Below are 23,657 nucleotides of genomic sequence, written 5' to 3' on the forward strand. Positions count from 1 at the left end.
TTCCTTAGCCTTATAGTGTTTATTAATCTTTGTAATGTGCTTCCTGACCTTGTCATGGATGTTCTTCAAATATTCAACAAAATCTTCTGCTTCAGCACTACTTATTTCTCCTTTATCCAACTAGCTCAGTTTAGAAACATTCCTAAGACTTTTCACATATACAATCTGGAATGGTGATTTACGACTACTACTATTGACATAATTATTATATGCAAATTCTTCCCGTGGTAAAATCAGATCTTAACCTTTTGGTTTATCTCTAACCAGTCATCGCAACAAATTCCCTTGAAACTTTGGTTCACAACTTCTGTTTGTCCATGTGGATTATAGGATGAACTGAACTTCAAAATTATCTTCAATTTCTTCAAAAATGTATGCCAGAAATACCCAACAAACTTGGTATCTCAATTAGAAACAATACTCTTTGGCATACCATGTAGTCTTACCACTTCTTTGAAAATAACTCCACCACGTGAACAATATCACTAGTCTTCCTGCAGGGAATGAAATGTGCCATTATTAAAAATCTGTCAGCCACCACAAATGATGAATCATGCCCTCATTGTGTCCTTGGTAAACCAAAAATAAAATCCATGCTAACATCATCCAATGGCTTCTTAGATACAGGTAATGGCTGATATAACCTCGTATTTTTCTTTACTACCTTTTCCATCTAACATACTCTACAACACTACACAAAATTCTTCACATCTTGCTGCATTTGTGGCCAATAATAATTTTTAAAAACCAAAGCAATGGTCTTATCTCTACCAAGGTTTTGAAACAATCCTCCACTATGCTTCTCTTTGATAAGATTCTCTCCCATGGAACTTTTTGGAATGCACTACTAACTTCCTTTGAATAACATACCATATTGGATTATGAAATTCAACCACTTTGTTCGATCAAGTGTAACAAGTTCTGTACAAGTTTTCCAAGCCTCACCAAAATTAGGATCATTTGGATACAAATTCTTAAGTTCCTTGAACCCAACCACCTCAATATGTATTTCTATTAGCTACACTAATCTTCTTTTAAGATCATATCCAACTCTGTTAGACTTCCCACTCCCATTTTTCAAAACAAATGTATAACTTTGCAAAAATTGAGCCCACTTCAAATGCCTTAGATTCAAATTTCCTTGACTATTTAAATATTGCAAAGCGTGATGATCAATATACAAAAAAATCTCCTTAGGAAGAAGATATTCTCTCTACTTCTTCAATGCTTGGAATATAGCATACAATTTTTTATCATAAACATAATACTTTCTTTTAGCATCATTCAATTTCTCATTGAAATAAGAAACATGTCCACCTTCTTGGCTCAAAATAGCACCTATTGGAGTACCACTAGCATCAAAGTCTACTTGAAACCACCTTATTAAAATCTGAAAGTGTTAAAGCATGTTGCTTTGTAACTTTTTGTTTTGATAGATTAAAACTCTTATCTACCCCTATAGTCTATTTAAATTCTTTCCTATTCCCTCTCATTGTTTTAGTTAATGGTCTACATATACTATTAAAACCTCTAATAAAGTTTTTGTAAAAACTAGTCAGTCCATGAAAAGATCTTACCTCTGTTGCACTCCTTTGAGTAGGTCATTCAAGGATAGATTTCACTTTCTCAAGGTCCATTTCATACCTTCTCTTGATACTAAAAATCCCAAGTAGGTAAACTCCTTCATAAAAGTACACTTCCTCAAATTTATCAACAATTTTATGTCCCTCAACTTATCAAATACCATATGAATGTGCATCAAATTCTCCTCCAATGTCTTGCTAAAGATCAATATATTGTCTAGGTAAATAATGAAAAACTTACCTAGAAACTCCTTCAATAGCTCATTCATGAGCCTCATGAAATTTCTTAGTGCATTGACTAGCCCAAAAGGCATGACCAACCACTCATACAATCCTTCCCTTGTCTATAGGGAACTCTCCCAACAAATCTACAACTTTTGTAGATACCTCCTCTACTTCTTCTTTACCATATTTTGGGATTATAAAAAAACACACATGCTCACATTTCATGCCATTGAGAAACTCCTTTCCATGAACGAAACATATTTTGGGAGCACTACATACCTTCTCTTCTTTCTCCTTCAATGGCTTCAACTAATGTTTTACTCCATCTTTTGTTAGAGTGTAGGTATTTGCACACCCATCACGTACATCATGCATGTCAAAATGCCACAACCTACCTAGTAACATATGACATCTATCCATAGGTATGATATCACACAACACCTCATCCACATAGCTTTCAATACTGGACTTCAGTAAGCATTGTTCATTGATCATGACCTTGTGGTCGTGCTACACCTAGGCAATTCAGTATGGATGCAGGTATTTCTACCTCTTGATATTTAGCTTCATGACCATATTTTCTAATACCAAATTATCAATTCTTCTACCATCAATGATCACTTCACAACACTTATCTTCACATTTGCACCTAGTATGAAATAAGCTCCTCGTTTGATTAGGTTCACTCTTGTTGCTTAGCATGACTCTTCTATCAACTAGGACTTCTCCTTTTCAACATCATCAGAATGTGATGATTTAGCATCTTCATCAACATGTGCAACTCTAGCCTGGCCTTTTTTTCTACTATCAGTCATTCCTTGGTGTTGGGAACATTCAAATGCTCAATGCCCTTCTTCTCTATAGTCAAAACATTTTCCACTAAAACCTCCTCTTCCAAATCCTTTCCCTCTACCTCTTCCTCTTTGATCTCTATTATTCTAATAATGAAAATGATTGGAATTATTTCCCCTATGACTTCTACTACTTGCCTCATCCTTATTATTTTGATCATCATTTTGACCTCCATGAGACCGTCCATTAGATCTTCTGCCTTGACCTCTTCCACTATTTTTGTTATCAAACTTCTTGTTCAACTTTTCTCCAACTCTTAGGGGAAAATGGTACCCCTCTTCAATATTATTCATCCAAACTAGACTCAATTCCTCTTGAATACTTAGACTCAATCTATTAAGGTAACAAAAAAATTTCTCCTTGTCAGCTTCTACATGGCCTATTTTGATGAGATCTCGGTAGAACTCCTTAGTACACTCCTGAACAAATCTTCCTACTTACTTCAACCCTTGCATTTTCTTTAGCAGATTAGCCTCATAATCCATGGGAATGAATTGTTGCTTCAATTTAGCTATCATCTAATCCCATCTGGTTATTTTATCCTTTCCTCTCCTATTTCACTCCACCTAGATCCCTTGCCACCAAATCTTTGTGTGACCCTTTAGTTTGGCCTTTACAAATTTGACCCTATCTAGATCTTCAATATCTTCATACTCAAAGTATTCCTCCATTTCATTGATCCTATTAAGATTTTCCAAAAATGTGGGAACATAAAACTTAGGTCTTTTTCCAATCTTGGAAATGGCCTTAAGAGGCCTCTCTTCTTTTGGGTTCAAAATTATCTCTTCCTCAACATTTTCTTCCTCTTCTTCTTCTTCATCATCATCCTCATTTTCATCCCTTATGATAAGATTTACTCCTTTGTGCATCTGTTTTACCAATGCTTGCATTTGTCTCTAGAGGGCTCTAAAACCTTTAGGTGTAACACATGAAACTCTTTCACCGCACTCTCTTTGTGGAGGCATTTTTCATGCTTCCACTAAAACCCTCATCCAAACTACCTCTCAATCAGTGATTTATTTACATGCTCAGCCCAAACTATGGTCCTAATGCAACAACCTCTAGTTGGCGATATATTTACACATTCAGGAACTCTTGTTCTGATACCATTTGATGAAGGGTGCTACCCTTAATACCACAACAAACAACTAAAATAAAGAACATTACAAATTGCAAGAACAAAATATGGGCTTCTTATTATTTATGCAAATAGGGAAATACAAAATTACAACATTCTACCCCTCATGGACACCTTCCTTACAACAGTCTCTAAGCTAGAGTTGCGAATATCACCCATAACTACCCTAGACAACCTATGGGCCTCCCTTATATAGGTAACTTCCTGGGAAGGTTCTACATACTAATCCCTAAACCTTGAGGCTGACCAACCTCATATTATAATTTTTCATTACACTTTATTACATAAGATCGACTCAAGATAATTTACAAATTACATTTTTAGATGGGTCCACTTCTAGAGACCATAACTAGGAAATCGTTGACCTGATGGAGTATTATAACCCCATTATAGAATCCTCAAGTAGTGATCTATTGTGATTGATTGTGGAAGTGTCCATCATTTGAGATTCTGACTCTATTCAGATCCATTTAGGCCTCCATCATTGGACATGAAGTTTGGATAGCCAAAATTCATACTAAATATCTACAATAACTACACCAATACATATGATATGAAAATAAAACTCATCTGGCAGGCTAATATGTCAAAGATGAACCTCCATATATGAGATTAGAACCATCTTATCACATAACACCAACTTACTAGAATTAGCAAGCTCCCACAAACAACAACTATGTATAGGAATAACCCTTATTAAAAACAAAAAAACTAGAAAATTGGAAATATAAATATTTTTTAGATGATGCAAGATTGCCCTTACACCTAGGATGATCTTGCATCAATACCCTTTTGGGGTTATTAAACAATATCAAAGATTTGGAACTAGATTTTACTCCTGATTCACCTAGCCCTTATAGGGATAAATTAGGCCTAATGTGTTATTAAGGACCTAATTTGTTTGATTGAACTAGAAACCTTCACCGATAAACTTACCTCAAGCTTTGAGAAATCATGTTGGGTTTGCACCTCCATAAAGAGATTTAATTCACCATTAGATCCAACTAATCCATCCTCTTTGCAATGTTATGGGTCTTCTTCCTAGTCCTCCTAGCTCACCACTTCTCTGTGATCAGCCTAGGGCATCACTTACTAAATAGAAAATAGTTCTTTCCAAATCCAAAACTGTGTGTAACCTTTATTATACATTTTGTCTTGGCAATAAAAAAAGGTTTTTAATTTCCTATTGTGGAAAGCTAAGGTATGACCATTTTTGCTCCAAAACCCTGGGTTCTTGAGGGTTTAAGACTAAATTGGCTTCAAAATCATGACTCTCCTTATTGGTGAAACTTCAATACCTCAAGAAAAATTCTTTGGATGTATAGTTCACCTGGCTAAAAGGCCTAATCAATTATAGATCTATACCAATCTATATAAGGTTGTACACAACAAGTTTGTATGCATAAACAATAGAAAAATATGATAAATCAATTAGAAAACTTGCACACAATATTTTGTTATTAAAAATATTGATTAGTAACCTTTGAAAATATTTTCTAAGGCCTTTTAACTAGCTCTTTTAGTTACAATAGCCACAACTAATTTTTAGGCATAATCTAACAATTCTTACAAAAAGTTGCAAAGTTGCAATTTTACAACATTTAAGAAACTTTCCAATATTGCAACATTTGTGCTTATAATCACTTCTAAGTGTCCTATCACATCTTGAAACTTATATTATCTCCTACAAAAACTTCTAATAATTCTTTACACATTTGGCACCTTGAGTAGCTTTGAGCCCAAAATTGGCTTTTGTTACCATTAAGGGTCCCGACAAGCAAAATGGGTCTTTGTCAAGGCTTGACCCCACAAAGTACTAACCTATAGACCTTGTTACAAAGCATGAAATTTAAGAAAAAAAAAATATAATCAAAATTATGGGAACACCTACACCATACTCATGGGGTAGGGAAAAACAATCAAGTCCGTTGAGTTGACAAAGCTTGGACATTGGTACCATGTTTCAGTATGTGAACTTCAGACATCCAAGTAGCTTTTGATTCAGGTAGAGTGGCCCATTTAACTAAGTATTCTTTGTATATACCTTTCTTTTCCTTCTTAATGACTTTGGAATCTAGGATGCACTCTAGCTGAAAAGTTTGGATAGGTGGCAGGTGTTTCACCTAGTCAAATTCTTCAATAGCTAAAGGATCTACCTATCCTATATCAAATACAGATTCTTGGAATGGGTACAAATAAATGCTGTTAAAAATAGTTGAAATTCCTAAATTCAATGGTAATTATGCATCATAACCATTCTTCCCAAATTTATGCACCACTTTTAGGCAACCTATCTCTTTCATAAGTAATGTTGTAGGTTGCCCCTTGGGTAACCTTTCTTTCCTCAAGTAAGCCATAAAAAGGTTATTTAGTTATAAGTGTGCTTCTTGTCTTGTACAATCTACTTGTTTCTTATGCTTCTTTATGTTTTGTTATGAATTCTTCCTAATGTGTTGAGGTATCTCTTTCATATTCTCTACAAAACTCTCACCTTGAGAAATTCTTTTACCTATTGCACTGAGGTCCCAAAGTTCTATTATGTCTCTAGGATGATACCCATACACAATTTCAAATGGGATTTTACCTCTACTCTTGTTAACTAAGTCTTTATATGCATATTCAAATTTCCTTATTATCAAATCCCATGTGTGGCCATGTTACTTGGTAAAACACCTAAGAAAGTTGCTTAATGATTTATTAATAAATTTAGTTTGACCATCAAACTATGGATGATAAGCTAATGAAAAATAGAGATTGTTACCCAATGTATTCCATAAGGTCCTCTAGAAGTGACCTATAAAATTGGAATCCTTATCACTACCAATGCTCAAGGGTAATTCATGGATTCTAAGATTCTCTTTAAAAAATAATCCCATAATGTAAGATGCATCATTAGTGCATTTGCATGGAAGAAAATGTTCCATTTTGCTAAATCGTTCCACTACTACATATACACTATCAAAATCTATAGGTTTTTTAGGTAGGCCAAGGACAAAGTCCATACTATTACATTCCCAAGGTCTTGTAGGCATGGCCAATGGTTGATATAGCCTTGCATTGGAAGAAGTACCTTTTTCTCTTTGATATGTGGAGCATTGTTCTACAAACTTCCTAAAATCATTTTTCACTTTAGGCTAAAAGTAACAACTTAGAACCTATTCCAAGGTCTTGTCAAGACCAAAATGGCCTTCTAGACTTCCTTGATGTTTTTCTTTGATGATTTCATCTCTCATGGAGCATTGAGGTATACAAAGAAAGTGTCCCTTGAACAACAATCCATCATGCAAAAGATATATTTATTTTGATAATAATTGGTAAACCATGAGAAAACAATATAAGCCTCTACAAAATATTTATCTTCTTGATACAAATCTTTTAGAGAGTCCAACTCTGTAGTTTGTAACTGCATTTCTTGAATTGTGAATACTCTTTTGCTTAAGGCATCTTCCACCTTATTAGTAGCACACTTTTTGTTTAATTGTGAAGGTATAGGCACACAAATGTTCAACCTAGTTAAGATGTATTTTGTTTAAGTTCTCTTGTCCATTTAGGAAACTGGGTGCATAGTTTTAAGTATATACTATAAAATCCTTGGTTAGCATGTAATGCCTCTATTTCTGTAAGGCCTAGATGATAACATACAATTCTAAATCATAGGTAGTGGTGGAACTTTTAATTTTTATCCTAAATTTGGCATTAAAAGTTTATAAAAGTATATTTTTGATATTTTGGAAGGTCAAATGTGAATGGTCAATGAAACAGTGAAAAATCTAAACTTTGCAGACACATTATGAGGGGTGATGTGAAATGACAAAATTTCACTAGATCACAAGGGGAAATTAGATATGGTATGAGAAGATAAGCTTTACTATTTAGAAAGAGTTTCATATAGGTAGTGTGAAGTCATAATTTCAAAAGAGAAGCATAATATGGTTTGTGAAATGGAATTTTTTTAGAATGTCAGAGGGGATATTGTAACGTGCTCGTTGGTCTGCCTCACAATAGGTGTATCATAGTCATGCTCTGGGCCATGCTTAGGAATAATGTATTCAATCTAAGGACTATTTTTTCGAATATGAGGTGCATTTAATCTTGTCAACCCAAGGACATATACTTGAAATGGTCATCACAGTATGTGCATTAAGTCTTTTAATGAGTCACTATGCTTATGTTGTAGGAAAGTAAAATGCAAGGAAAATAACTTACACTATTTCTACAGGAAACTAACACACTTAACTCTTTATGAAACAAATATTGGAAATACAATAAAAGGCTAATAGATATTCCAACTCAGTTCATCCACTATAACTATTCTCACAAATGTTGTAGGAACATTCACAAAGTATGATGCTACAAGAAGGAACTTACAACTTCTACTTGCAATACTAAAAATGCTTGGAAATAAATCTATACTATCCTAATCTAATCCACCTCCCAAGTGGGCCCTTGGTCGGCTTCAAGTAAACTACTAACACAGGATATAAGCCAAAAACTATTTCATTACATTTTAGAAATTCATTACATAGAAACAACACATAGAACTGTAAAAACACAACTCACTATAAAATTTAACAGTCTATTCTGATAAACTTTTTCCTTCTAACTAAACTAACACACTTAGTCCAATCCCTATATATAGAAGATCGATGCTTATTCTAAAATAGAAAAGTAAACAACCTAGCTACAAATTCGCAGGAGAGAAAGAAGGAAAATAACAACTCAATGCAGGAAGAAGAGATAATGGCTCAAGGCAGGAATAATAAAGTCTAAACAACCACTTACAATAATCAATAAATGCAGAGAATGCAGTAAGTCTTCATAGCTCCTCCATACTCGCTGCCATGTCCTTTGGTACCATTATGAATTTTCTCCACCGTGGCTACACCTCAACGTTCTTTTCTCCTTGAATGCTATTGGTTGTCTTCAATGTTCATCTTTGAATTCTTCCAATCATCTTCAGCTTCATTGCTAACAGGTTAGTTATAATGCAGAGATAATTGCAAATAAGAATTTTCAAATTAAATTCAAATATAAGAACACACATTTTGAAAGTTATATGAAATACTGCATCATATATATGATATTGGCAAAAGATGACATGCTATCTACCCATAGGTTAATCATTGGTTTAGGTAAACATAAGTTCACAAATGTCTTGATGAAAATGAAATAGAGTATTAACAAAGTGTTTAAAAACTATCATGAAATAGAGGCAATAATTAGCCTCATCACTCGCGAAGTAGAAATTTTTGAGGTTTCGGAGAGCATGATTGAGGTATCATGAGAAATGGATATGTTTCTTCCAATAACGGGGAGTGTCTAGGATAAGCTTTGAATTGGTGAAATGGCTTCAATTGCATTAATATTCATTGCAATTTGAAATTACAAAGAAAGTGATTTTAAATTGGAAAAGGAACTAATGCTATACAAACCTACTTCTACTTCTCTCAGTTGGTGTCCAAATTTATATCTACAAGAGCTATTAATGGGTAAGAAGATGCTTAAGTATCTAGAGGTTAAAATGCAAGAGAGAGACCTCAAAATGCATGCTTTGGTGACAACAAATAAATCTCTAATAGAAAATAACATTCTTTATATCCACAAGTCTTACTATTTCAAGAAACACCCTTGGACAAAAATCTTGAATGACAAAGCATGAAGGATGAATGGCAAAAAATGAAGGGGGAAGGGAAAAATTGAAAAAAATAATTGACAAAAAGAAAAGTCACAACAATACTAAGACATCTCAAGATAAGGAGAAGCTGATATGTTACAATAGTTTATTAGGAAATAGAGAGGTTGACGAGGGAAAAAGAGTTTTTGTGATGTTACTAAAATATGGAATAAAGAAAATACACAAATTGGGTAGGTATACAAGTAAACAATTATATGAATAATGCACATGATAGGGAAGTCAAGGAAAGGCAAATCAGGGTAACCAACATAGTTATCAAAGGAGTAAAGGAATATGGTGAAGGGGAAGAAACTTTGGACTTAATGAGGGGGTTCTTAAAGGAAGTGTTGCTTTGGAAAGACCAAATCTATCAAGCTTAGAGAGTTGGGAAGTTATTGAATGAAATAGATATCCCCATTAAAGTGGTTATGCCTCATATTCATGATATGAAAAATCTTTTGAGAAAAAAATGACTCTTGAGGGGTTCCTTCTTCTTTTTAGAGGAGGATCTAACTATGAGACAACATGAAGAGACAAGGGTAGAATAAGAAAAAAATAGAAAAACTAGAGATGGAGGAAAAAGAGCATGGTTTTACAAGGGTAGATAAGTTATTTCTCACTTTCATCACTTTTTCAATACATAGAAGTAGGTGAGAAGCAAAGGCATGGTAGAAACATCCTCACTAGGAAATTATGAGACAATATCAACATTCATTTCTAGGGATAAAAACCTAATGTTCAATATTCCATATCAAAACAAATAGCAATAAAGCTCATCCCATGCCTCTCTAAGTGTAGTTTGTTGTAACTATAGGGGATATCCTTGAAGACATGGGCCTGGGTTGGGACCTATTACAGAAGGGAATGACTTTATTTGTCTCATAGAGACACATGAACATGAGAGATGTAAGATTCCCATTGTTTGAAGGCTATTGGAAGGCAACAATGTGGAATGAAGCAATGACTAATGGTACAATTCATGGAAGCATAATGGTTCTAGTAAAAGAAAAGAAAGGAAATATCATTCAATTAGAAAAGGAAAAAAATAGCAAATAGTTCATATGGTTCAAAATCATATAAAATAATAGCCTTCTTAGAATCATTTCCTATTACTTTTGCCCGCATGTTTCTAAAATCTATAGGAAGTGTAGTTTAGATCACAAAGAGCCCTATGCTGCTCTAAAGAAGGATCTTCTTCTTGTTGGATATTTCAATGCTAGAACAACAAATGACCAAGCTAATATTTTCAGCGCCAATGTAGAAAACAATCCAATTTGGCTCACAAAAAAGAGTAAACACTTGTGGGAAAGAGTATCATATGATGCTAAAGGCTACAATCATTTTAGGGAAAAATTGATCACCTTATGTGGTATTTTTTATTTATTAAATTGTAATGGCATGTGATTAGATGGAAAAAATTGGGAAGTTTCACTTGTGATACCTATAATGTTGCAATTGTGGTGGAATATGCACTATATTCACATTATGTGTGTGAGAAAATTAAAGAATTTATGAATTGGGAATAAATTTGGATCTTAAATTAGACCATAGGGTGTTGCACATAAAATTATTGTGGGAAAAGGATAGGTATCTTGGGGCAATGGGCCAATGCCCTCAACAACAAATTTCACAAGACATAACTTTTTTTACTTCAAAAAATAGGGACATCTTTAGTACTACACTTGAGTGATTATATAAGAAGGAGGGCATGTATGTGCACAATGTCAATATCCATGAGTTATCAAATCTCATTCACAAGGTGATTTCCAAATGTAGAAGATCAAAGGAGAGAAAAATCTTAAACAAATTATTTCCCATCTAATGCATGCTTTGATAAGGATTGTAAATTGGCTAGGAGAAAGCTAAGAGAGTCTAATAATACAAGCCTCAACATTAAAATGTACAAGTAGATCCTAAAGAATAAGTAAACTAATATTATGATCACAAGGAGAGAAGAACTAATCTTCTTGGTATTTATAACCCCAAACTACTTTGGAGAGAACTACAACCAAGAAAGAAAGAAATTGAAAGTGTTATTACAGTCACTTAATGGTTTGAGAACATTAGGAAACTCTATGAAAAAGAATATGAGATGGACCTTCCACCCTTGGTCAACAATATGATAGACCTTTTCACTATGTAAGAGGTTGAGATGAGTATTAAGAAGCTTGGTATGGGTAACCCAAAATATTTGGTGGAATTTCAATGAGAGTAACTCAAGTGGGGCATGCAAATCCTTACACCACACATTAGAAATTTTTTCAATAAGATTAGCCAACATGGATTCCCTAGAGAATGAATGATTAGTCTTTCTATACCCCTTTGTAAGAGTGGTGATGTTAATAATCCCTCCACTCACAAGACTATAATGACCAACCTTCTATTTGTAAATTTTTTTGGTAGCATGATAGAAAATAGAACTAGTAAATGGGATGAGGAAAATCATAAGCATGCAAAAGGATAGGTTAATTCAGGCTAAAACACTTGACTACTGACCATTGCATCATGTTGAGGCACAATATAGGAAAATTGTGGAGAGAAAGCATGAGGTTTTTGGTTGCTTTGTTGATTTAAAAAATGCTTTTGACACTGTCATTAGGGAAAAGATTTGGAATTGAAAAACTTAAAGAATGGTTAGACATGCAAAAGGATGAGGGTGTCTAGCTAGGGGAATTTCTAATAAGGCTAATCTCTTACATGGACAATATCATTTTGGTTTCCAAATTTGCTCATTGTTTTAGGAACATTCACTCTCACTTGAGTGCTTCTACAAAATGGTAGGGATGTTGGTCAATATTAGTAAGACTAAAGTCATGAATTTTTTAAGAAGCACAAAATAACATCATCATAAGTTTATTTTGAGGGTAGTATCTTGAAGAAGTGGTAGAGTATAAATACCTTGGGATTGACTTTAACAAAAATCTAAGTTGGGAACGTTGTAGAAAGAAAAGAGTTTTAGGAGAATAGAAGGCACTTTATGCACTTAAAAATAGGTGCTATAATGTAGAGGTTTGGAATTGGAAAGCTACTCAAACTTTATATTGGGTTCTATTGCTACCAACTATTTTTTGTGGATGTGAAATGTGGACCAACAACCATTCTGCCTTATAATGGAAGCAAATTGAAAGGATTCAAAAAGTGATGGATCACAAGAAAGTTTAAAATAAAAAATAGTGTTTCATATGATATCATAATTAGTGAAGTGGGAGTTTCATATATAAGGTTTTTTCTATGGTCTGCCTCATTAATCATTTTAAAATAATTTTAAAAAAGTGTACAAGTAGTGGGTGAAAGGGGTCTTTGATGATATTTTTTGGAAAACATAAAAAGGCATGCATGCAACAAAAAATGAAGTAGATAAACAAATGGAATATCCATTCCAATATGTGTTGAAGAAAAAAATAAAGAAATTAAGGTCTTTATTATAGAGAAATTCTATAATAAAAATTGGGGAAATGAGATCGGAAGGAAAAAAGACTTATTACATTAGCAAGTTCAACCCTACTCGGAACCAACTCCACTAGGAATACATAGAGGCAAATGTTTCTTGGAGAGAAAAAAACTCTTAATGATCAACTTAGAACCCTTACTGGCTTTGATATGAAATTGACCAGCAAAAGAGGCCAAAATAGCCTTGGGAAGAGAATTTTCATATTTTGCAATTCTAGGAAGGTGGAAATCGAGCAACACATTGTTTTATAATGTGATGCATACAAGGAAAATAGGGTCATATTCATATATATTATATATGATAGATCTTGGTGCAACTTATTCAACAAGGAAAATATTGAGCAATTAGGTGGTCTCATCATTACCTTGTACCAAAAAAGAACTAAACTATTTAAATTTGGTTTGGTGGTAAGGTTGTCCCATATACTATTTTTAGTCTCGTGGATGTTATAAGTTCATCTATCTATCTATCTATGTGTAATCTTAATTTGTATGGATTAATCACGTAACCTTAGACTTTTTTGTAGCACATCAAATCAACAAAGTAGTATGTCCTAGTTATAAGCCACTTGGTAGTATTGGAGTGGTTGAGATTTAATAAAAAAGAGAAAACTATCAAATTTGGGTGTTTTCGTATGAAGGGAATGTACATTTCAGAGCAACCAAATTCATAAACAACCACATAGCCAAATTAATAAGGACATTGTCAGAAACCGTTTGTAACATATAGTATTTTTTTATCAATAAAAAGTTCCCTATATTTATTATATTTCAAAATCAGTTTTACATCTTGGGTCCCATGGGATTCCAATCTGACTAGAAGCCCCAATTGATTCAACTAGTAGTGATTTTTATGCCTCCATTTTTTTTCTTAGTTTCTCTCCTTCTTTACTTTATTTTTCTTCCTGAATTAATATTATATCATATTCAAATAAATAATATTCCATGTGGTTAACTTCATGGGTTCGTGGGAAGGTACTTCGCCTTCCCTGCATATAGAAGAACATTTTTTTTTTCTGCCATTCCTATAGTTGCTCTTAGTTCAGCTAATGATTTTCTTCCTATTTTTCTGTTATATTTACCACATAACATATACTGGATGTCCGGTCCTTCCATTTTTGTTGCTATCCCTAGATTATCTCTATTACTTTTTACATTTTATAAGCTTGCTACACTATGGATTCATCTCCCTTATCGTCTAGTTGTTCTTTCTCGAATTCTTTTAATGTTTTATCGCTAAAATTTCTTCCCCCTCCTTCAAGCTCTTTTTTCCTTTCTGTTTAATGAGACCTTGTTCCTTAATATGATTTTCAAATTCCCGTTGTAGTTTGTCTAGTTCTTGAACTCCAAAATTTTGGTCCATAATGTTGCTATCCTCTTGAAAATATGGCCTTGTTTTACTTATAAGAGTCTCAACTTCAATTGGTACATAATTAATGATTCCTCCTTCCTAAGCCTTAGTGTTTAGAGTTTCTGATACTGGTGTGTTGCTCATAGTTTTATCTTTTTCTATATATTCACAGTCTTCATCCTCTAGTTGTTTTAATTTTGTCTAATTTTTTTTAATGTATGTATCCATTTTCATCAAGTCTAATATCTTGTTCTAATTCTAGAAACTCTCTATTTTGTTCTCATCTTTAGATTCCCATTCTTCTTTCTAGAAACTTTCTATATTTTGCTCTCATCTTTAGATTCCTTATTCTTCTTTCAAGTAATAATTTTCCCACTTTTTAGTGATTTTAATTTCTCTTCTTTTCTTGAGTCTTTTGTGAAGTGAAATCATTTTTATCTCCCTCTAATGGAGGGGGAGACTCAGTTCTTGATTTTTGATCTTCTGTGTTTAACTCTTATCCTTGTGTTTCGGTTGGCTCTTCATTTCTTATGTCTTCATTTGATATTACATTTCCTTATTCAACCTCAAGACTTCTTCCATTGAGGGACCCTTCTGGTAATGATGCTTGCCATGATCCTCTTTCCATAATGTGATTTGATCACATATATTATTGTATACTAAGATGGTTTCTCTTATTAATTTTCTATGATGTCTTATATTTTCCTTGTTCTCATTTGTAAAAGAGTTCTGACACGTACATTTTTCACAAAGCTCCATCATTTTTATTTGTCCTTCCAATGTTGTGATTTCTGGAAAATCCTTGACATAATTTGTCACAAAGCTTTCTTCATTATTGGAATAGTTGGATATATCATCATAGGTTTCCTTGATGTCTGTTCTATGTTGCTAATATTTATCAATTGAGTTTATTTCTGAATCCTCCTCTATAATTTCACCATCCTCAATTTCTTATTCTGGGACTTGAATCTTACTAACTAAATATTATATTTTATATTGTTTCTTACTTTTCTTGATTCTTAAAACCTTCATCTCTTCGCATTGTAATTGTTGTTCGAAATTTTAGACACTTTTCTTTATTCGAAAGATTCCATTCTAACTTAGTTGTGTTTGAATCCACCTTATGGAAGTTATATTCACTATTTCTTGAATTTGAATAAAAATGATGATTTTTTTGGATGTAATCTTAGAATAATTTAGGTTGTAAATTATAAATTGATATGTTAATAATGATCTTGATTGGGGCCATGCTCTAAGAGTTTGAATTCATATTAACTGGTATTCTAATATCATTTGAGATTTAGGAGCTATGATTCAATCCTAGGAATTCTCCTAAGAAATTACCTATTCTTTTGATTATCTGAAGGTGAATTATCTCTATCGGCATTGTTTTTTTCACATTTACCATCAAATTAGAGACCCATTCATAAAAACTAACGCTATAACCTTGAAGGAAATAATGAGATTCATGTGTGACATTTCATCCCTAATTTGACAATTATTGCATTGTAGATATGCTAAAGAATCTGAGAGTGAGAGTATACTTGCTTGATCCTTACAGCTTGATGTTAGCCATTCTTCTAGGGAGACTTTGCCTGGTTTCAAATTATTCCACACAGCGAACAGTCCTAAGTTATTGCACTGAAACCACCAATCCTTGGAGTTATGATTACTTGTGATCAAGATATTGTCCTCTTTGCTTTGGTTAATATTATCTAGTTAATTGATCTATTTTCTTCAGTTTCTCCTTACATTCTAGGACTCTGAAACCCTGGGTAAAGCCTCTCTCCAGAATGAGATTTTCTTTCTTCTCCAAAATGAAAATTTTCAATTTCCTAAATTATGATAATCTTTGAACTGAGGGATTTTGATTAAATAGTTGATTATGAGTATCCTACGGGTGAGGATTTTTGACAATTTTCAATGAATGCTCATGCTCTGAGTATATGCCCTAATTTATCATCACCTCGCAGATTGATTTTTGCCTTCGTGAAAATTTATTTTGGATTGAGTCTTCGTAGATTATTGGTTTGATGAGATCCTATATGGATGACTGGTATTTTAGGGTTGATAGGTTTCTTCACATACGACAAGGGTTCTTATTTTTCTTGACTCAAGTCCAACCCTCATTTTCCTTATCATCCGCAATCACCGTGAAATGGATTTGATCCATCTTTTATATGGTGAGATGTATTTAACATCTAACCATTTCTCTACAGGAGCCCTAGCTAGGACTTGAAAACTATTTTTACAGGGGAAAGTGGTAATAATATTGTGTGCCATATTGTATATATCCTGGCCGTATTTAGTAATGCGATACATGCCTTGCATATCTAAAGCTATTAGGGTTTACATTATTAAATTTTCCTGCTTATGTTCAAAATCATTCACTGGTTTCGCTAAGAATTTCATATTGTTATTTGCAAACACAGATTTAGTTCTATATTTAGCCTAATGAAATTACCAAATTTGTCTTGTAATGCTGGACTGATTTTTCCACCCTTTTAGGTGGAAACCGCTTTGGCCGGAAGCCGTAGTGGTGCAAAATCTATGGGGTGCTCGGTCTTAGTGTAAACATCACACACTAAGTTTAATTTCTAGACCAAAAGTGTTAAATGGTCAAAGTTGACTTTTTTTCCAAGCTTAATTCTTCCCTTAATGTGTGATGTTTAAGGGTGGCCAACAAATCGAATGCAAAGAGCAGCTGTCCAAATTTAGTGTGAATGACTGAGATTAAGTGCTTGATGTAGCGTTTGACTGCACATAAGACCTATCAAATTTGCACTTGAGATCATAGATTGGGACACCACATGGAGCAACAACTGTTTCTCAATGTCCAATGCAAATTAGGCAAAGTCGTCAAGCTCGGAGATCAGAGCGTTTGTCTTATATCAGGATGACTTGCTGATATGAATGTAGCATCTCTTCTTAGAGTCACTGCAGGTACGAGAAGATCTCTATGGTGATCAATTTTACGTTGGCTTGGATCACTAAATGAAGATGTTGATGCTTGTGTGGATCACTGCAAGAGCTCCTTCGCCTTTATCAACTTGATCTGAGGAAGAATTGCAGATGGCAATGGTGGTTGGAAAATGTGCTTGAATCTCGAAGGTGGATCAGTGTGAGCAGAATTTAATTTTCTACTCTTCATCATATTTTATTATTATTTATTAAAAAATAATTTGTAACATATAATTGCTGCTTTGAGTAATATGGAATTAAATTTTATCAGAGAAAGACTCCATAATTGTCCTTCAATAACCTCATTGTTTTTTCGACATAACTAAGTTTTCCATGATTTAGTTAAAATCTATGAGACTGGAATTCTTGGCTTATTATCAGTCCCTTCCATGGTGCCAATGGGTTCTCCGCCTTAAAAAGTGATTAAATTGAGCTTTAGTGACCAATAAAAATTTAAATTTTTTAAATATGTTAGTTGGGAATTAATTTAGGAACTGGACTTTGAGCAGATTCCCAAAATAATTGCTCGATTTTGTAAAATGAGAGTGGCAAACTAGTATTCATTATTAGTCTTCTACCGCTCCTTTATTTCTTCCAAAGTTCCTATAGAATATTTTTTGGTCTCCCACGATAGAATACAAATATCTAAGCTTTACTGGTTCAAAGTAGGTGTAAGTCACAAAAATGAGATCAATTTTCTGATTTGAATATTTTATATCTGTTGATTTGTATTCCAAGTTAATAATTAAGTCGAGAGGCTTCTACAATGAGAGCAACTTTTGTTGTAAATATTTTAGTATTTTTGAAAAATTTGACAGTCTGAGGTGGCAGTATGCATTGACGTGGCAAGAAATTGGTGTGAATCCATTGATCAACCACACAATTGAAAATCTAAGTTGTCCGAACACAAATATCATCCATTTCATATTGTAGAATGCCAACTATTATAAAGAAAACGTAGCATGCAACACCAATTATTATAAAGAAAACTGATTGTGGATAGTGGATATCATTTAATCATCTTCTATCCTTCTAAGAAATTTACAGTAATAGATTTCACTACATAGATATTTTGTTTCATATAGTAAACGCTTTAGACATAATGCATCCTCCTTTGAGATTTACAGCCGTGGATTTCGGCACAAAGGTACTAGTTCATTTTATATATTTTTGTGTAACATATTTATTCTATCCCTCTAAGAAATTAAGTGATTGCAGGGGCATTGGAGGCAAGCGAGGAGTCATTCATTTGGGTGATGAGAGAGGAAGTGGAGGAACTATTATGGCATCTGTCTCTATGTTTCAATTCTGACTACATCTGAATTGCACATTCTCATCCTCCTCATCCTGAATCTACTCATTGACTGTTTCCTCTTCTCAGGTCTTTCGGAAAGGATTTTATATGACATTGAGGCTAGGTAAGCTTAAAAATTGAACAATAGGGGATGCTCTTTACACGATTTGAGGAATGTGAATACTTGTGTGTGGGGGCTCATTGTTACAGGTTGATGTTCTTGGTCATTGATGTTATCTATCTATTTGGATTTGACCTCGTTGTTCTGCTTGCATTGAGAATGAGAAATTTGAAGCCATGGAGTTTATACTAGAAAAGAGACACTGATTTGTAGTGTTGTTTTTAATGTTTTGATTTTGAAATCTCCATTTTAATGCATTTAAATCTTAAGATGGATTTAAGATGGGATTTAATTAAGTCGAGAGGCTTCTATAATGGGAGCAACTTTCGTTGTAAACATTTTAGTATTTTTGAAAATTTTGACAGTCTGAGGTGGCAATATGCATTGAAGTGGCAAGAAATTGGTGTGAAACCATTGATCAATCACAGAATTGAAAATTTGAGCTATCCAAATACAAATATTGTCCATTTCATATTGTAGAATGCCAACTATTATTAAGAAAATGCACCATGCAATGCCGAATATTATAAAGAAAATTGATTGTGGATATCATTTAATCGTCTTCTATCCTTCTAAGAAATTTATAGTAATAGATTCACTACACAAATATTTTGTTTCATATAGTAAATGATTTAGACATAATGCATCCTCTGAATTTACAGCCGTGGATTTTGGCACAAAGGTAGTAGTTCATTTTATATATTTTTGTGTAACATATTTCTTCTATCCCTCTAAGAAATTAAGTGCTTGCAGCGGCATTGGAGGCAAGTGAGAAATCATTCATTTGGGTGATGAGAGAGGAAATGAGGGATCTTTTATGGCATCTGTTTGTATGTTTCAATTCTAACTACATCTAAATTGCACATCCTCGTCCTCCTCATCTTGAATCTACTCATTGACTCCTTCCTCTTCTCAGGTCTTTTCGCAAGGATTTTATATGACATTGAGGCTAGGTAAGCTTTAAAATTGAACAACAGGGGATGGTCTTTACACAATTTGGGGAATGTGAATACTTGTGTGTGGGGGCTTAGTGTTACAAGTTGGTGTTCTTAGTCATCAATGTCATATATCTATTGGGATTTGATCTCAATGTTCTACTTGCATTTTGAATGAGAAATTTGAGGCTATGGAGTTTATATTAGAAAAGAGACACTGATTTGTGGCACTGTTTTTAATATTTTGATTTTGAAATCTCCATGCATTTAAATCTTAAGATGGATTTAAGATGGGATTTAATTAAATCTTATTTTGTTCTTTCTTTAATGATTTGTGTGACTAATTATCAAATGTGGGAGCAGTACATTTTGTTTGATTAACTTCTAAAATATACTATAGATGATCTATATTTTTACTTTATTAAAAATAGAACATAATATGAATTATATCTATTGTATAGTCATTTCAAATTGTTTTGAATATCCTTTGCATATGCCTTGTCTGGAGGTTTCAACATCCTTTTCATATTTGTCATCCGGAGGTGAAATGGTGAGAATGGTTAGAGAGATATATGGAGAGGATGGTGGGATCCAACTTTGTTAAGTTGTATTCTATTAAAGCTTAATATGTTTATGAATTGGATCTAGCATGGATATTTGAAGAGTTTTTCTGTAGTAAGGTTGAAATATAAATAGTTGCACTCAGCTTTCCTATTTCAATGCCTTGGATGCATTTGACTTTTTCCCAGCTGATCCTAAATATCCTCCCTCGTCTTTAATCTAGAATGGATATTTGAAGAAAAAATAAAGTTTTTCCTCCCTCGTCTTTAATCTAGAATGGATATTTGAAGAAAAAGTAAAGTTTTTCTAAGTAGTAAGATTAATATTAAAGCAATTGCATTCAACTTTGAATTTTTTTTTGGGCTCAAGGATTGATGCTATTTCTATATCTCTTGTTTTACCCTATATTGAGCAGAATAGAGTAGCCTTTGATGAGAAGAAGAGAGTTTTGAAGCCTTTGATGAATAAAATACATTGGACGTAACTAGAGATCTTTAAAATAGTTTCCTATTATAGTGGAACATTAGCAATGGAGGAGAAATGAATTCAGAGGACTTATTGCTAATGAATGGAAATTAAACAAAGAAATATTTAATAATGTAATAATTTAAAAATGATAATTCAACTTTGATCTTTAATAAAATACTATTATATTTTGTAAAGCAAATTGAGATTTTTCATTTATTTAAAATATTAGAGATCGGCTCCTTTTCTAAAAAGAAAATGCAGTGTTGTAGTTTCATCATTTTTATACATGTTAGTATTATATAATTTTTAAATTTTGAAGCATACAAGAAATTAATTGTTTTCAAAAATATTAAAAATAATAATAGATAAATTTACTTTTTTAAAGAAAAAATAATATAAATATGAATATTTAGAAATAATCAATCTCTTGTATAAATGTCAAATAAAATTTTTATTGTAGAAACTACAACCCAAATCTAACTAAGCAATAAATTGAATTTAAACTCAATTATAACCTTAATGAGTTCAAATTAAACCTTAAAATTAAGTCACTTTAAATCTTAACTTTATACTAAATTAAACTAAGACCTAACACTAAATTAAATTAGACCCTCACATAAAGTAAATGGGCCCTTAATCATAACTCTAAAATAGGTCAATCTTAACATTAAATCAAACATATAAAATGTTAAACCATATTAGCTAACCCTAAATAATTCCTTGGTCCCTAGTAATGCTAACCCTTATACAAAATTCTAACATTAAATCACTTTGGAATTTAACTCTATACTAAAGTGAACCTTCACCTAGACACTAAACCAAATTAAACCCTCACATAAAGAAATTGAAACCATAACCCTAATTATAATTTTTTTCAAACATAACATATACTAAATTGATTTAAACACTAAATAAAATTAAATCTCCAAAATGTTAAACCCTACTACTAACCCTTATTAATGCCTTTATCATAAAGGTTAAACTTTAATCTTAATGCTAAACCTAAATTTGTATGCTTATATAAGTCTATAAACCTAACCTTAATTTCTAAATCCAATCCTGGTCGTAAACCATTATCCTAATCATAAATACTAAATAATAACACCAAATAATGAAACTTAATACTTACCCTCATATTCATAATTATAAGAGGGAGAGGGGGAGAGACATGGTGTAGAGATAAATGGCAACTGGGTGGAGGAGAAGGGGGAGAAGGGGGGAGTGAAAGATAATAATTAGATGTAGATAGATGTGAGAGAGACAATGAGATAGAGAGAGCAAGAGAAGACAAGGAGAGGAAGTGTGAGAGACAGGGCATAGAGATAAATGGTAATTAGGTGGACGAGATGGTGAGAGGGAGTGAGAGATAGGAGAAAGGGAGAATAAGGGGAAGATATATATGGAAAAAAGAGACAACATAGTGGGGGTAGATATGAGTTAGAGAGAAAGATAATAATTAAAACATTGGAGAGAGAGAGAGAGAGAGAGAGAGAGAGAGAGAGAGAGAGAGAGAGAGAGAGAGAGAGAGAGAGAGAGAGAGAGAGAGAGGCATCGGGGAAATTGTAAGATGAAGGGGAGGAGATAGTGAAAGAGAGTAATGAGCACAAGATAGATGTAAAAGACAAAGAGAGAGATGGGGGGTAATTAGTGGGAAGATATGGTTTGACTAGTGAGGGGAGAAAGTGAAAGAGAAAAGTTAGAGAGATAAAGATGTGTGGAGAAAGAGATATAGGGAGGAGGGAGAAAGACATCAATCTTAACATAAAATCAAACATATAAAATGTTAAACCATATTATCTAACCCTAAATAATTCCTTGATCCCTAATGTTAGGACTTAACCATAATGCTAACTATAATACAAACTTCTAACTTTAAATCACATTGAAATTTAACTCTATACTAAATTGAACCCTCACCCAGACACTAAACCAAATTAAACCCTCACATAAAGTAATTGAAACCATAACCCTAACTACAATTTTTTTCAAACATAACATATACAAAATTAATTCAAACACTAAATAAAATTAAACCTCCAAAATGTTAAACCCTATTACTAACCCTTATTGATTTCTTTATAATAGAGGTGAAACCTTAATCTTAATGCTAACGCTAAATTTAGATTCTTATATAAGCCCGTCAATCTAACCTTAATTTTTAATTCCAATCCTGATTGTGAACCATTATCCTAACCATTAATACTAAATAATAACTCCACATAATGAAAATTAATACTTACCCTACTAAACCATATTTATAATTAGAAGAGGGAGAAGAAGAGAGACATGGTTTAGAGATAAATGGTAACCAAGTAGAGGAGATGGGTGAGGGGGGGTGGTGTGGGGGGTGAAAGTTAATAATTAGGTGGAGAGAGATATGAGAGAGACAAAGAGAAATAGAGAGAAAGAGAAGATAGGTTGAGGGAGTGTAAGAGACAAGGTGTAGAGATAAATGGTAATTAGGTGGACAAGATGGTGAGAGGGAGTGAGAGATAGGAGAAATGGAGAAGAAGGGGAAGATATATGGAAGAAAGAGACAACACAGAGGGGTAAGATATGAGTTGGATAGAAAGAGAATAATTAGAGCATTGGAGAGGGAGAGGCAGGGGATATGGTAAGATGGAGGGGAGAGAGTGAAAGAGAGTAATGAGCACAACATAGATGTGAAATACATAGAGAGAGAGAGAGAGAGAGAGAGAGAGAGAGAGAGAGAGAGAGATGGGGGTAATTAGTGTGAAGATATGGTTTGACTGGTGAGGGCGGAAAGAGGAAAATTAGAGAGAGATAAATATGTGTGGAGAGAGAGATATAGAGAGGAGTGAGAAAGAGAGAAAAGGAGAAATGTGTGTGTGCGCGCGCACGTGTGAGAGAGAGAGTGGGGGTATGATAAATAAGGGAAATAGATGGTTAGAGGGTGAGGGATATGGAAGAAGGGGGAAGGGGAGTAATCATTGTAACCATTTAGAGAGGGAATGGGAATGAAGAGGCAAATTATGTAAAGAGTCAATGATAATAATTAGGGAATGTAATAGATGGACATGGTA

General features: G+C 33.3%; 1 protein-coding gene across 3 annotated transcripts in view; it reads left to right on the forward strand.

The window, feature by feature from the left end:
* The window catches only part of LOC149529532 (4-hydroxybenzoate geranyltransferase 2-like), a 65,370-nt gene extending 46,557 nt beyond the window's left edge, over positions 1 to 18,813 (forward strand). For 2 of the 3 annotated variants that reach the window (XM_089810054.1, XM_089810053.1), the window contains exon 5: positions 18,453 to 18,813. In XM_089810054.1, coding sequence (XP_089666180.1) covers positions 18,453 to 18,546 — 94 coding nt within the window. In that variant the 3' untranslated portion in view covers positions 18,547 to 18,813. The remainder of the gene's footprint in view (positions 1 to 18,452) is intronic. The other variant, XM_089810056.1, reaches the window with a different exon arrangement.
* Positions 18,814 to 23,657: the final 4,844 nt, after the last annotated feature.

The sequence above is a fragment of the Cupressus sempervirens genome, chromosome 11 (assembly GCF_028749045.1).
Source record: "Cupressus sempervirens isolate cs-2001-9-10 chromosome 11, ASM2874904v1, whole genome shotgun sequence".
NCBI classification, from domain to species: domain Eukaryota; kingdom Viridiplantae; phylum Streptophyta; class Pinopsida; order Cupressales; family Cupressaceae; genus Cupressus; species Cupressus sempervirens.